Consider the following 15,775-nt stretch of genomic DNA (forward strand, 5'->3'; position numbering starts at 1 on the left):
ATGAGGAAAAATTAAAACAACCATAAAATGTTCTTGCTGGAGACAGCGCGGGAAAGTACATCTGCTCTTCAGAATCGAGCAGAGAGCTGCGAAATGTTCCATGTTATCACACTTTTGTTGCGAATATTCGTTGTTTCTTGCACAGGTTCAGTTACCTGCAGGTTTCTATTGAAATACGAAAAAAGAAAAGAATTGAGAGGGGCTCTTCGAAAACGAGCACCACATGAGTCGGGCTCCGCATGATGTTTACGATTCCCAAAATTTAAAACTCAACTATCACAACTTCGTTTAACCTTCACACCTGATAGGATATCACACGATAGAGATAGAACGAAAAAAACATGTTTTAGCAATCGGTCTCATATATAGCACAAAACAGTTGAAACAAACGTACAACAGTCCTTATTTTTCTTTTTCTACGGAAGGGAGGGCACATGTAAAGCGACGCAATGTACGTATGCATATGTAATGAAGGGCGGAAGGCTGGCAGTCGCGGGCTGTGCCTAAAGTTCGTCGTGGGGCACTTTCTTGAGCGCACTGTTGCCATTGGGATAGAAGACGTAGTGCTGCAGCATGAACAGCACGTCGAACATGATGCTGATCAGGCCAAGGCCAAACTTGGTGAAGTTCCCGAACAGCGACGACCAGTCATCTGCGAGGTGAAAAATCAAGAGCGGCGCTGATGCGGATGACACAGAAAGCGGACGAAGCTTAAGGTGTTCCCCAAACAGGTATTCCATAGAGTTCCCTACAAACAAAAATTTACTCTAGAGAAAACTATGATGCGCCTATATACGCCTTAATAGATAACGGAACTGACAAGTTTTCGGCTGGGGTTATCACGCTATCGCAGTGTAATATAAAAAAATGTACGGAACGCACCGTACAGTGTTCAGTGTCGTTTTCTGAAAATTTGCTATGTTTAACATTTTTTATAAAGAAATTGACAGCCTTTATCAAGAACGCGCTTCCAACCGTCACTAGATTTTAACCTTTTCTTTGACATGAAACAAACCTGACAAATTCAGTGCGATTTCTCCTTTCCCGTGTTCCCCGCTACGGCGTGCCTCATGAGGTCGTTGTTCTGACAAGTCCCAGCATTTTTAACGCCGCTGTCATGGCCGTAATAAGTACCATTTGCTATATACGCCTTAATAGATAACGGAACTGACAAGTTTTCGGCTGGGGTTATCACGCTATCGCAGTGTAATGTAAAAAAATCTACGGAACGCACCGACGCCCGTCGACGGGACGCGAAGAATACGCGCCATGTGGTTACATGCAGCACGTCGAAGCCTCCCACGGAAATTGGACAGGTTCGGTGTCACGCGCATAACAAGCTTTGCGAACGCAATGGACTGCTGAGAAAATGTGCCTAAGGGTCTGCTGGTCTCGGGGGCAACATCGTGACCTAAAGGTCGGCTCTAGAGCGAGCACTTCTGTTGCATTTCACGAACAGTGTTCAGTAGAACTGGACTCTCTCTTTGCCAACGTGAAAGTACCGCTGCATGAGAGTGTGCCAAAGTCGCCACTTGGACGGGCCTGTGCAAGTGCCCGTTTTGTGCAAATCCTCCGCGCTCTTGAGGGGCGCCAAACGGGGCGTTTAGCATCGCGCTCGAGTGCTCTGTTGAGCGATGCGGATCCCGCCTCGCGCGCACGGGCGCGGAGCGAGAAAGTCGGGCCAACATTTAGTAAAGCAGTGAACGGGGCTAGTTGGTGGACGTTCATGATTATATTGCGCTTAGTGTTGCACTGACGAAGGTAAGGGACAGGACGCCGACGTACGTCTCTTACATTCGTCATTGTAACACTAAACGCTATATGACCATGAAGGGCCAACATTGTTGAGGGGAGGCAGGTGTCGGAGCCAGACGTTGGCCATTTTCCACTTCGCATCGTGAATGCGTGAGGTGAGAACGCTACTGCAGCGGAGGTCGCCTTGCAGTCTCACGTGTAATAACCGTCGCAAACGTTCATAGGCGAAAACTGCGGCGAAAAGACCGTAATAAAGACATGTGAAGGTATGGCGATCCGCAGCCCATATATTCTCTAACAGCGCACAGCGACAAAGGAGAATGTTTCGCGCGCATCGTAGCAGCAGTCAGCCTGCGGACCCAAGAAACTCCGGGTCGCGTGTCCTACCAGGCAACTACGAAAAAATAAATACTGTTTTTAAGTTTGTCATAAGTACGGAACGTTTAAAACACTCGAAATGCGTCCCAGGCATCAAGCATAGATAAGTATAATTTCTCGTGTAGCTTACGGGGAAACTTGATTTGCAAAATTGCGATTAGCTCCAAAGTGCGGAAAATCTTCGGGCTTCTGTTTCGGCGAACTACTACGACTCGAACTGTTTATCTTGCCCGCGAACATTAATTGGCTATTTCACTGTGGGCAAGGCTCTTCGGGCACCTGTTCGCAACCAACAAACGCCTGCACGCAACAACCGCGAGCGCTTAAAGCCTGACTGCTTTCCAAATAGATGCTCTTCGATCGAAAACACAGTGACCTCACGTATGCGAAGCTAACGCGCAGCGTTACGAATGACCTAAGCGAAAAATCACGTTATAAGAGTTATAAGAAGCGAGAAGCTCGTAGGCGATCTCACTGAAGCCGGATTTTCGTTTCTTTTTTTTTTTTCGGCGGTTTGAAATGAAGTGAAAGAAAACAAACAGACATCATGTCGCTGGGCGCAGCACGTCGTTTTCTGTGCATGTATGCAATTTTGCTAAGCGAGGAACCGGGAACAGGATATCTGCGGCTCTAATTCTCAGCGGTCCATCGCGAGTATATATAGCAGATTTTGTCAAGCAGAATCCTGAATACCATGCTCTTACAGGACGGAAGGCGAGCTTGCAGTGTATCGCCGTTGCAACCACATCCGGTGAGGACTGCCGCAGTATACGTGGAAGTGGTATACAGGAAGTGGTATACGTCGCGCGTCCCACACACAATGTGCACTTAGGAAGACTTGGCTCACCATGTCACACAAACAGACAAGCAAGGTCTCACGCTTTTGTTGCGCTGCATTGCTCATCTCGCGCGGCATTGTTCTTCAAATCGTCGGGGCCAATTCGACTATCGAAAGAAAGACAGCTGGCACGAGAAACGCTCGGAATCTGTCCAAGTGGCCGCCTCAAGGAACGACAGATGGCACCTGCATGCACCTCGTGATCTACCGTATGCTCCTGTCGTTTCTGGCAGCCGCAATTTGGCAGCCACCTACTGCTGTTACACTTTATTGCCCCTCGTTGTTCGAGGAAACAACGCACGCACAAATAACGTGAACGGATCCGGTTTCGAGAAATGGCAGCGCATGACAAGTTGGGTATCTCATCTTGGAAGACGAATGTTAACGGCGCTTCGTTCGTGTAAGAAGTGTCGCTCACTAAGCGACCCGTTTAGAAAGTGACAGTACGTGTGGTGTCGCCGCTGGCCAGCGCCTGCTTTTCTGAGTGGCTCTTGCGTGCGACCTGCTTCTGCGATTACGGGCTCTCTAAATTCAGGCGTCCGACTAACAAACGATCATTTAAGCAAGCAAGCAGTCGCCGTCATTTTTGGTGATATGATACAAATTGGCCTTCAATCATCGCGAGAAACCGGGGCACACGACAAGCGAGAAGACCAAGTCTTACGTGAAAAAAAAAAAGAAAAAAGCAGTTGTTACGCTCGAGCCGCCACTAGGAAAACAGACACTGGCAGACCGTTAACGCAAATATATTAAGATAGACGGCGGCTAAAGACAAACACATCTAACGAACGAACAGCTTCGTGTATTTGGCGTTTTATATCTGAAAGGCCAAATGCACGAAGCTGTTCGTTCGTTAGATGTGTTCGTACACACTAGAGTACTAAGATTGCCGCCACCAATATATTGTGTTATTACCGTAATTATAGGCGATGATAAACATCTGCAGCATGCTCAGGGTTCCACCGGTGAAGTCGAGGAGTATGTTCCCGATGCTCCAGCCAATCGTAGATTTTCTCCTGAAGTTGAGAATGGCCTGCAATTGGAGAGGGAATTGATGTTAGCGACACCAGTAATGTGCTTACAGAGCATATAGTGCGATATGGGAGATTCCGGAGTTGCTTTAAAATTTAAAATAAGGTTTCGTGCGTATCAGGATGCCAGTCTAATGCTTGCAACATATACACATAGTTTTTTTCCAGTTACCCGCTTTGTAAGCTGTCAAATCGTTGAAACGGGGCGACAGTGCAAGACAGAACAACGAGCTCCCGTCCTGTTTCAGCGTTATTGATCTTTGTTGTAACAAAATAATCCAGCCCATTATACTATTTGGTATGGCAAATAAGTTATGCAGAAGCCCGCAAGGTAGACGAAAGTAAAGATGATAGGGAAAGATTGTCACCCACCCGAATTGTAGCACGAAGCTACAAAGGAAACCCATACGGGCTTCTCGGAAAGAGAGCCTCACAGCTGAAGAAAAATTCGTCCTGGTCCGGGATTTGAACCAGAGACCAAAACCTTTCCGCGGCGGTCGCTCTATCATCCGAGCAGGCCAGCAGATCGCCGAGCGAGGGTGAATTAATGGAAAACTCGAGGCACTGGGACGTTATGCCTAAAGCCCGCAGCAGGATGGAGGAAACCTAGCGAGTTTTCTGACAAACCCGTATGGGTTTTCTTTGTAGCTACGTGCTACAACTCGGGCGGACGAGAATTTTTTCCGCTTTCATATTGTTTAGTATACGCGTTAAAGTTTTAATTAGTATGGTTCAATAAGGTTAAAATACGGTTCGGGTCTGAGCTAGGTGGTGCTTAATGGCTCAGCTAGTAATGCCGGATTGCACGGTGTGGTAATCGCTAGCTTACTGCTGGTCGGGTACTTCACCTGCGGGATGTACTTCACCAGCGTGATGACGAGCTTGCAGTAGGAAAAGTAGTAGAGGTAGAAGAGCCACGGGCTGGACCAGTGGCGGCCCGCCGCAAGCGTTATCACGCCGTAGAGCGCTGCGCCGACCCAGACGATGCCCAGAAGCGCCCGAGCCGCCAGGGACATCCGCTGGTCCTTCCTCTGCGCAAGCCACATCGACACTCAACCCACGGCGACCACCCGTCTGCCGTTATACCAATTACTGCCGTCTTCACGACCACCGGCAGTCATCGAACAAGCTCACAAACGCGAATTAATGAGGCAAAATTTGGAAAGTTGACTCTATAGAGGCGTACTGTCTCTACATTCAGCGTTGAAAAATTCTGCAAGATGTGATACTGAGAAAAAAAAAAACAAGAACGAAATAAAGCTTTGCTAGGACCATACATATACGATGAGGCGCTGCCGCTGTAATTTGGTTTCTTTGGGCCGCCAGCCTTGCACGTGAAATTAAATTTTGGGGTTTAAGGCGCGCAAGCTGCGAAATGGACTGTGAGGGACATCACAGTGGAGCGATTTTCTTTTTCCTTCCTTTTTTCAACCACATTTTTACCACGTTGGGTATTAATTTACGTGCACCCGAAGAGCACGATGGACGAGCGTTCTTTGCATTCTGTCGCCGGCGCAATGAGACAATTAACCGCGGCCGGGAATTGCACCCGTGACCCTGTCAACGGCAGCACAATTCAAGAGCCGCCGACACAGTGTGACCCTGGCACTTGCACGCGTTTGGCGCAGGCTACTACGGGCTACAGAAACGGTTAAGGCAGGGGCGGGAAGCATGGGCGAACTCATCAGCTACAGGACGCAACCAGCCGCTGGACGAAGAAAGAAACGTTGAGTAGCACTGTCCCAATTATAGTGACTCTTTATCGTTGCAGTTAACCATCAGAACGACTACGAATAAACGTTCCTTTTTTTTTTTTTCGAGCGACGTAGTTAGTTTTCTTGTTGTTTACTCTGCCCACGTGATGCAGTTATTGCAGGTCGCACAAGAAAGACGAAGGCGAGAGAAGTCTTCACTTTAGAAAAGCACGATCGCGGGCGTAGTTCAGCCGGGAACGTGCATATAACATCGGCGTCGGCAACGGGGCGACTCACCTCGTAGAATAAGCACTGGACCACCGTGATCAGTGTAGCCAGCGAGGCGTGCAGGCCGAACACGATGTCGTTCACCTCGACTGGCAGCACTCCCGTAGGGTGGCGCGAGTAGTACTCGCTCTGCAGCAAGCACGGTTGACGGTCTTAAGAATGCTGCGGAATTCTTTAGGATGCAATTTCATATCACAAGTACAATCGTTATCTATACTGCAGTGAAAATTTTCTTCCTGTAACGGGAGTTCGCGAAGTACCTTGCAGCTATAGAAGCGCTACGGACGTCTATAGCACGTTCTTGTTGAGATAGGAAAAAAAAAAAAAGAGTGAACGGCAAAGCAAGCAATGACAAAGGGCGTTGCGGAACAAAATTTCATAGCAAAAGGCGTGACGTTTCCACGTGCGAACCTCGATGCGAGATACATAACACAAAGAAAAACGAATATGTGCGTTTCTCGGAGCTGCCTTTTGTCGTGAAGGTTTTTATCGGGAGTGAGCTGATCTACGTGATTTTACTATCAACGTTTACAGATTGCCTGAGGAGGGTCTGAGGAACGATTAAGTTTATTCTGATACGACCAGTTGCATAAGTTAGGTTTAATATTTAATACTTTGTATATGAAGGAAAAAGCAGACTTATCGAGTGTGCCACGACTTTTACGTGAGAACTTTAATTAGGTAAGGTTTGGCAATATTCGATTGGGGAGGTTATGCTAGGCGAAGTTGCATTAGGTCCCTCGTGATCACTACTTGATGCCAGCCATCCCAACAAAGGTTGCCTTCCGTTCGGCTGTTTTATAATTCACAATTCAGGGACTACTGCAATCATAACTTTAGATGAATCGAACAATGACGTAATTAAGTTAGCGCGCACCTCCGGCCTCGAAACTAACGCAGTAATTAAGGAAGGCACTCGGTGTGCGTCTCTGACAAGCGACGTAAATAAACTACAGTTGGTTGAGTCGCAAACATTGAGGTATCCTTGACTTCGCATCATGACTGCAAGCAAACATTCAAGTTCATGTCGTCTCAGGACAGTGTATTTCATGAAGAAAGGATGAGCAGTGCTTGGAAATATATTTCACGCTGCGCCTACCTGAACGACGGGACTGCAGTAGACGCCAAGGTTGAAGAAGGAGTACGCCAAGAAACCCGTTAGGTTGAGGCCGATGAAGTCGAAGCTCAAGCCAACCACACTGAAACGAGAGCGCCAGGTCGGCTTATATGAGAAACCATTATTTTCCCATCCCAAAGGTAATTATGCTCAACGAAGCGAACACATGTGCAATCTTCTTGCACGAATCAAAAGCATTTAAACGCTATCGTAATGTTTTGGTAATGCGCTGAAATGGCAACGCTCGGTGACAGAATGTATATCAAGATGAATTAAGGGGCCTTCCTCTTCACATATGCATACGTGAGGATAATAGACGTGAACTACAGGCGTTATAAGTGCCTGTCGAGCAGTGTACGCTTTGAAATTCTTATTCAAACGCTCGGAATTTGGCTGGTGCGAAGGAATGTGCGCATAAACATTAATTCATTTAGTAAAGAAAAAAAGACAACAGCCAGAGTGCACCACAATTCTGTGAAGGACTATCTGCCTCCTAGACGCCTGCGTGTGACTACGGTGGAAAGCTGTTTATTCGTGAAAATTCTTAAAGGAGCATGTTTTTCGCAATAAGTATGGCTTCTGTAAAATGGTTGCTAAGTCTCGCCTTCGCAAGAACTAACTGCGTTTTTTATGCTGCAACAAGCGCTATATAGTCTTACTGAGTCCTTGTTTGGACAGCCGTTGCCGGAAACCTGAGATATATGTATTCACTCACAAGAGGCCAGCAGTGTGTTTTCGAACTTGATCGACTCGCACTAGTAAGTAAAGCCCGTCTTCGAACATCGTTGTTTTATTTAAGTTCTTAGAGCGCTGTTGACATATAAAGACACTGAACTACTATAGCATCCGAAGTTTAACGATACACCTAAGTGTCGTTCGAGGAAGTGAGGAAATAAACGCCGGCGAACCGCGGTTTTCGATATCTATTGGTGCAGGGCGTTACCTGAACACACTGGGAAAAGTGACATGTGAATTTTGCTTCGACCAGAAGTTACTGGGATGAACTTTGGCCAAATGGCCAAGAACGATCGAGTACGTAGCAGGTTTGACAAAATTTAAACGACAAAGTTGAGTTGCCAATGGGAAAGTTCGAAATTTGCCTCGGCACTGGCTAGGAATGCGCGTACATTTTCTTGCCCAGAAAAATGCCCGAGAAGCGACGGCGAAAACTTGCGACTATACCGCGTCCCCAGCTCCGCGGTCCCTACTCCTATCTCTCGTCTTCACAAGCAGCACTGTGAGCTTGCTCATCTTTCGCTCCCCCCCCCTCCCCCCCACACACACATAGAAGGTAGAAAAAAAAAGGGAATGGGCAAAACATAAAGCAAAAAGAAAAAGAAACAAACGCAATCTCAGTTTTGACCCATCTCGTAGAAATAACGCACGATATGAAATGAAAGCCTGCGTTTAACAACGGTTCCCATCGGTGACCGAAGACTCATTCTTTCAGCTACGATGAATTGCAAGAATTCGTGGACTGCGCAGAGAGCCTGCCACTACTTAAGTATTCAAGCAAGGGGTAGCCGTCATTCATCGCGTCGTTTTCTTTCGCAAGCCGTGGGTCATCGAGCGCCATCATCCGGAACGGTGGGATCACACGCGAACAAGTACGTAGAGATTCTATACAGAAACAGCGGTCTGGTACGTGTTGTAGCAAGCGTGTTGTATCAAGCGCAAGGAAACGTGCTGCTCGGGCGATTTTTGTTGTTGCGTCTTGGCAGACAGAGCTGCTCCTCTTGGCGAGCATGACCCATTGGTCACGCACGTTCGGGGGAACGCGGAAAAAAAAAAGAGAAAGACAGTAGATGTTGGCGGAGGCCACCATCAAGCCCCTCGCCCACACAGTTCAGTTAACGTGGAACATATGATAAGTGTAAGGCAACGTTCTCTGCAGATGCGCGTACTGAAACTTTCAATCGTTTACCTGGCATTAAACTTCAGGAACAACGCTGGTGCTTGCAATTCTTTTTGTAGGAGCCACTGATTGCATCGTATTTACTTCAATTCTGAGAGTATACACTGAGACTCGGGCACGTTCACTTTCCCGGGACACAAGCAGAATCGACTACCAGACAAGACAAAAGGTTCACAGGAACACAGACAATTGATCGGCAGCGGACGAACAAAGGAAGCCTCAAGACGGAGGAAATAGTTTCGCCAAGAGAATGTGTCTTTGTCAGGGGAACACAGCGAACAAGCGAAGCCTTAGCGCGGGGCCAACGCTTTCGAGAAGAGAAAGGATAAGTATCGTTTTCGAAACGTTGGCTCCCGGCTGAGTCCTCCCGAGGTTGTTCCGCCGTTGTTCATCACTCAAAGAAGAGCCATCCTAGTTCATCGGGAAGTAGAAAAAAAAATGACACTGTTGAATGCGGGAGAAACGCGGTACGTTGCTCACGGCAAAGTAGTCCTCAACGAGCTCCCATTTTGTGCCTCGATAGTGAGGCTCACACTTTTTGCTCCCGACGGAACAGACGACATCGTGATGTGCAGAACACTTGCATTTACCACGAAGTAACGTAGCAGGAATACAAGTAAATGATTCAGACCCACCTTCTGCGCTTCCAATTGAGGTATATCTGCGGATAGAAGGAGATCGACCAGGCGATGAAGTAGAACCAGCCGAACACTGCGCTCAGCACGTTGAGCCAGCCCAGACGGAGGACGCTGATGCGCACGAAGGCGTCGCTGGAACTGCACATGCCCAGAAGCACCAGGCAGGTAGAGCGTGCAAGACATCGCAGAAACTCGAAACAATGCTCGGCGCATGACCTGTACGTTCTTTTCGTAATAGTTGGTATAGTACGTACGCGAGTGTTGATGATGGTTAGCAACATCAATGTACTCGAGGTTATGACCATTCACGGCACGTTTCTGCAGGGGCATCCGTTTAATGTGTGCCGAACGCCAGTTATTCCTCGAAAAGCAATAACTATGGAAGGTTATACGTACGCATTTCAGTACTGGTGGAACCGTTGTCCGATCTGTACAGTTAGTTTACTCACAAGTGGAAATCCTTCAGACCACATGCGATTATAGTGTGAAGTGCGGATGGTTTGTACTATTTCAAATATACTTAGATGTGGCCCAAGAAAGAAACGGATATTACCACATCAACAAATACACGAACGAAGCCTACTTTTATGTTTCACTTACAGAACCCGTGTGACGCTTGGAATTCAGAAGTCGTTATCTTTCAACGTCTTTGTTTGCAATTACTCGTTTTATGAAAACACCAGACATTTGATTAGGAAATTTCCTACGTGAGCTGCACAGAACTCCGTAATCGTCGTTTCTTGAGCTGGTTTTGGTTATCCTGGTTACAGTGCTGCTCCAACAGACATGAAGTTTGCATTTGTCATCCGGCTTTCTAGCCGTAATCAAGCGGTTTCAAAATGCGTAGGAAATTTCGAGAACGGTGCAGCCCACCATTAATTACGGCGAGATGATCGTGTGGGTGATGTTCGGGGCTTCCGCGGATATACTCGCTTAGAATTGGTTCGTGCATGCAATTTCTGACTGCAAGCGTAGAAGACTGCGCCTCAGAACATGGCGCCTGTAAGTGGAGGCTACGACGCTGATTAATAACTCATCTTTAAGTGCAGTGCGGAGGTCTGACGCTGCGCAGATTGTGTTCAACTCGAACGTACGGGGCGACGCTTATATTAAACGGTTCGCTCCTATGCAATCAATCTTACACGGTCTAACGAAACGACAGAGACACTCCGGAGACATCAGAACATTAGTGCAGACATTCAAGTCCTGCTCGGTAAACCACAGTAGCAAAAAAGTGCCTTCCTAATCAGCGCGAGCAGGTAGGCGTACAGTGCTTCACAATGCTCGGCGAGGTAGAAAGCTTCTACCGCTCTAATTGAATGATTAACGAGCAGGCCGCATCCCGACACACTATACTCACTTTGGCAGCTGTTCTAGCGTACCCACAATGGGGTATTTAGCCTTTACGTTGTATTTTCTTCGTGACTATAAATGGGCATCAGAAGAGAGTTGGTTACGTTAGCTTCAGTGCTAGTTTATTGCCAGCATAGGAAACGTTCATATCCTCTTGGGCCCGCTTACCCGAACGCGGTCGGTTAGTCTAGGCGCTGAATATTTTGTTCTAAGCAGGTGTCGTGACATAATAGAGCCTGCGCCGCTAGAAGGCGTAGAGTATATCGTATATTATTTTACGCTCTCGGTTAAACTGTATTTTTTTTTTGTTGTTGCGCAAATTATTTAACGTAGCTGTTTCTCACCAGAATAGTAAAATTATTTTTTGAGAGTGGCATTGCTTCTAGTGCGAGTGCTTTACGTTGTTGCGTTCATACGGTGCTGCCCGCCAGTTGCACTTTCGCCGTCGTAGGAGCTCGCTGCCTTTAACGCACTTCCACGTCAGTTCTTACCGTGTTCTCCTGTCTCGCATTTCCGTTTCCAATTAGATAACTTGTTGACGCAGGTTGGGTTACGTAAAGGGCCAACTGGTCAGCAACTTATTTATTTATTTATACTTACTGCAAGCCAATTCTTTGGCCCTCACCGACTGTTTTGGTCATGCCAAAGCGGCCTTCTTAACTACTCTTTCTCGAAGGCACTGCAAAGAGGATTCCATATGTGATCAAAAAGGTCTCCGCGCGTGTTCTTGTGGGCCTGCACACGTGACCTGCAAGTTCACGTGCGAGCGCGCACACTCACTCGACGTCAGGCAGCGACGCGTTGAGGTGGATTATGGCGTAGCCGGCCTTCCGCGCGGTCAGGTTGAGCCAGAGGCCACCCTCTGATCCCGGTGTGATCACGTGACGCCCCGGAGAGTCGGCCAGCAGGTCCTCGCCCTTGGACGCAACCAGGCTCACAAACAGAGTCTCGTTCAGCGGTGGGCTGCGCAGACATGGCAAGTAGCGATGTAGCTGGTGACATCCTTTTGGCCTTCACCGTAGAGTCCTCTACAAAAACTATCACTGGTAAATGTGGCGCTAGTGCCTACGGGAGCTGCAAGCGCGGTGGTTCGACCAGCAGGAAAACGATGGGTAGAACTTGTATTTGCCTAAACTTCATACTTCTGGCTTCAAACGGCTTTGCAACTTTTCAAAATTGATAATGAACAAAAATTTATAATATATATATATATATATATATATATATATATATATATATATATATATATATATATATATATATATATATATATATATATATATATATATATATGTGTGTGTGTTGCGTTATAGATGCAACAATTCACAATGATTATGCATACGCGAAGATATAGATATCCATTGCCTTGCTATGTTTAGAAAACTACGTTTGGAAATATCTGAAAGAAAGAGTGTATAACAAATAACGTCACAAGAACGTCTGAAGCCACAAGCACGGAGATTAGCCAAATATCTGTACTACCAATTATTCCTATGGTGGCCGAATAATCGACAGCGGCGGGGTTCCCTCCAGTAATTGCTGTAGGAAATGCTGTGGGCTCCCATACCTATGCTAACCCCGTCACACCGGCGCTTTCTCTTAAAGTTGCTGGGGCCAGCGCAGGTTGAGCTCCCGCAAAGCAGATTCAGCGTCGCCACAAGAACATTCCTACATACGCATTGGCTTCAGTCTCGCACTAGTCGGTTGAGCTCGATTGCGCAAGTAAAATGCAGACCGGCGTCGATCAGAATCTAAACTGCTCGCGCGACATAAAGATCAAGCACCGCATATTCGCATACATATTACAATAGTGGTGGTGGTCGAACAGCTAACAGCGCTAATATTTCGAACTGTTTTGCAGTCTCCACGAGTTAAGGCGTGCTATTTCATCGGCTGACTGACGCAAGCAAGCCGAAAGAGTTAACGCTGACTCGCTAGCAGACGACGACGCCTGGCGGTAGCACAAGACGCCACAATAACGTCGCGCTTTTACATTCTGCCACTATGCGAAGTCAATTAACTGGCTCTTACTACCGATGGCCTGGGATAAGTTTAGATGACAGAGCCTATAGAACTGGGCAGCATACCTTGCGTTGATTTGCTTTAGTAAACCGGATATATAGGGTGAACCAGTGCGGAAACTTGTAGCGTACGTTTCGTTTGGACATGAGCTACAAAACTGAGCTTCAAACTTTAACGTCAACTTTGAACCATAGTTGTGCGCTATACATGTTTCATTCCTGAATCAGAACGGTACTCGGGAAGTAACACTGTTGAACAGGACATGTTCTGTCCGGCTTTTTGCGAACTTGTGAAATTTTCGAACATTGTACGGGTGCTTAAATTGTGGGGTTTTACGTGCCAAAACCACTTTCTGATTATGAGGCACGCCGTAGTGGAGGACTCCGAAAATTTCGACCACCTGGGGTTCTTTAACGTGCACCTAAATCTAAGTACACGGGTGTTTTCGCATTTCGCCCCCATCGAAATGCGGCCGCCGTGGCCGGGATTCGATCCCGCGACCTCGCGCTCAGCAGCCCAACACCATAGCATTGTACGGGTGCTAGCCGCACTAATCCGTTGATGGACTCACTCGAGAAAGACTTGAAAGCTTGATGAATCTCCAAGTTTCCATTCCAGGTCGTGAGTAGAGACTCGAATCCGGCTTCCGCTGGCGGGAGCAAGCGCTGAGAAGAGTAGACAAGTTACAGGAAAAAATAAAAAGAATAAAGAGAATGGAACGATGACTACGATTTCGGCATCGTCCAAACGATTTGAATGCAATAACATTTTTTTGTGCACAGTTAGTTATTTTGCTTCTTGACACTGATGACATGCCCAGTGATCAGCATGATTAAAGGCGGCAAAACTCACATGTGTTACACTGCAGTTACTCGCACGCTTTGCGAGAGCGTTCACACCGAAGACAATTGAAATCTGCGAGCCTCATCGGCTCCCTCCTGGGAGCTTGCGCAGGTGAGCTTATAGGGCTATTGAAATTCAACATTGCTTTGTTTCAGTTCCTTCTGTAAGTGAGCGTGTGACAGGCGAATAATAAGGGCACCGAAGATAAACGTTGAATTAGATCAAGTGGTTGGATAGTACTTTTAGGATACCGTAGTGAGCTATGGATCTATACGTCGGTGACAACAACACGAAAATCTGCCTTCAGACGCAAAAGGAAAACAGAACCCGTTTCGCGTTTTCCTTACTACTAATATGTCTTCCTTATGTCTGCCGAGGCACATGGAGAGCGGAGCCCCATGCTCTTTATAGATCCACTTAATAATGGCAGCGCATTTTCTACTGCATTGAAAATTACAACTGCGCGTCTTCGCTCCACCTCGCATGTTCGTTATATATTTTTTACTCAGCCGCGGAACTAACCGAGATAACTTCGATAAAGCGCACTGCCTTCGCCACCGCTGCAAATGAAGCGATGCTCGAACATTATGGCCTCGCGGTATACAGTCTTGAGCACGTCATTATCAAGAGTGGTGTGAAGTCAAGTCAAGCGTAAAGTCCTACAGCGCAAGCACAAGGCGACATATGGGTGTGTGCAATAAATGCTAAGGCAGGACTGATCCAGGCTAAGACCAGGACCAGTCGGCACAACGATTATTTAAAAAAAAAAGTCCCTGGGAGCACTCCAACATTCCCAACTTGGCGGTTTGAAGAAGTAGCACTTATCTACTTAACCGGCACTAGCCGTTTTCGTTGACGAGAATGTAGTTTTATTTCCTACATTTCGAAGCTGTGGCAAAAGGTTCTGTGAAAACGATCCGAATTCGCGGAGTAAATCAAGCGCAGTATTTTGCAGCTTGACTGTTATTTCTGTTCTTTCATCACATATAACTCCTGGAGTCCTGCTTCACAGTGGTATTAAATCGCATCAAGGCGTGTCATGTGTTTTCACGAAGCTGCATTACGGTATTGAGCCATGTAAAAGTTCGCGTCGTGTCCTTCCTTGTTATCGTACACATACGCACGCGCGCGCACGCACTTACCGAACAGCAGTTCTAGCGATATGCTGGTGAAGGTTGTGATAAAGGATGAACGCTATAGACGCCAAAGTTTTGACGTAATGCAAAAAATGCGAAGCATACGAGCAGCAGTTCTGTTATTTCGCGCTACAGCTTTCTTTTTTTTTGCCTTTCGTTATGCACGAAACATGTCCAAGGAAACGTTTCGGTACGGAAGAGAAACGCCTAGAACGAGCTTCCTGTGGCGTTCGGTGGTCAGGCTAACTGCACCCTGCTGCCGAAACTCCCTATAGGCTGAACCGGTTAAACTCGCATCTGGAACGTGTTTACTCCTCCCATTTGCACCGCCGGAGCCGAGAGCGTCAGCCGTAAAAGGAAGCGGGCAGTACCGAAACGCCGGCTCGTACACCCTTGCGACCGGAAGCAGCCCAGCTGTTTCCTCTTTGCATGCTTTTTGGCGTTAAGTGGGCGCATATGGACGGCCCCGCGGGCTCCGACAGGCGCGACAACTCGCGTTGGTAAGCACAGTTCGCACCCTCACAGGATGCAAGAGTACTCTGGGCTGGAGGGGTTCCTTCGTCGTGCTTGCGGCATTTTAACAACGCAAATAACGAAGACCGTGGAATAAAAAAAAAAGAAGGAAATCTGCGAAATAGAGATTCTTCGTAATCTTCCCAAGTGCGTCAGCGGATGCCAGCGGATAGCTTGCGCTCTTCGTGAAGTGCGTCAGCTATCCACCATTTGGCGTCACTAAAGAAAGAAGTGCAAATTCAGCTGCGCTTGAA

The 15,775-nt window shown here is 47.2% G+C and overlaps 1 protein-coding gene across 2 annotated transcripts in view; it reads right to left on the reverse strand.

The window, feature by feature from the left end:
- Positions 1–324: 324 nt before the first annotated feature.
- Positions 325–15,775, reverse strand: part of LOC142579013 (cystinosin-like) — a 164,217-nt gene continuing 148,766 nt past the window's right edge. For both annotated transcript variants that reach the window (XM_075688786.1, XM_075688785.1), the window contains exons 3-10: positions 13,601–13,694; positions 11,788–11,970; positions 9,652–9,792; positions 7,084–7,183; positions 5,994–6,113; positions 4,851–5,033; positions 3,887–4,004; positions 325–652 (exon numbers count right to left, since the gene is read on the reverse strand). In XM_075688786.1, the coding sequence (XP_075544901.1) occupies positions 504–652; positions 3,887–4,004; positions 4,851–5,033; positions 5,994–6,113; positions 7,084–7,183; positions 9,652–9,792; positions 11,788–11,970; positions 13,601–13,694 (1,088 nt within the window). In that variant the 3' untranslated portion in view covers positions 325–503. The remainder of the gene's footprint in view (positions 653–3,886; positions 4,005–4,850; positions 5,034–5,993; positions 6,114–7,083; positions 7,184–9,651; positions 9,793–11,787; positions 11,971–13,600; positions 13,695–15,775) is intronic.

The sequence above is a fragment of the Dermacentor variabilis genome, chromosome 4 (genome assembly GCF_050947875.1).
Source record: "Dermacentor variabilis isolate Ectoservices chromosome 4, ASM5094787v1, whole genome shotgun sequence".
In the NCBI taxonomy this organism is placed as follows: domain Eukaryota; kingdom Metazoa; phylum Arthropoda; class Arachnida; order Ixodida; family Ixodidae; genus Dermacentor; species Dermacentor variabilis.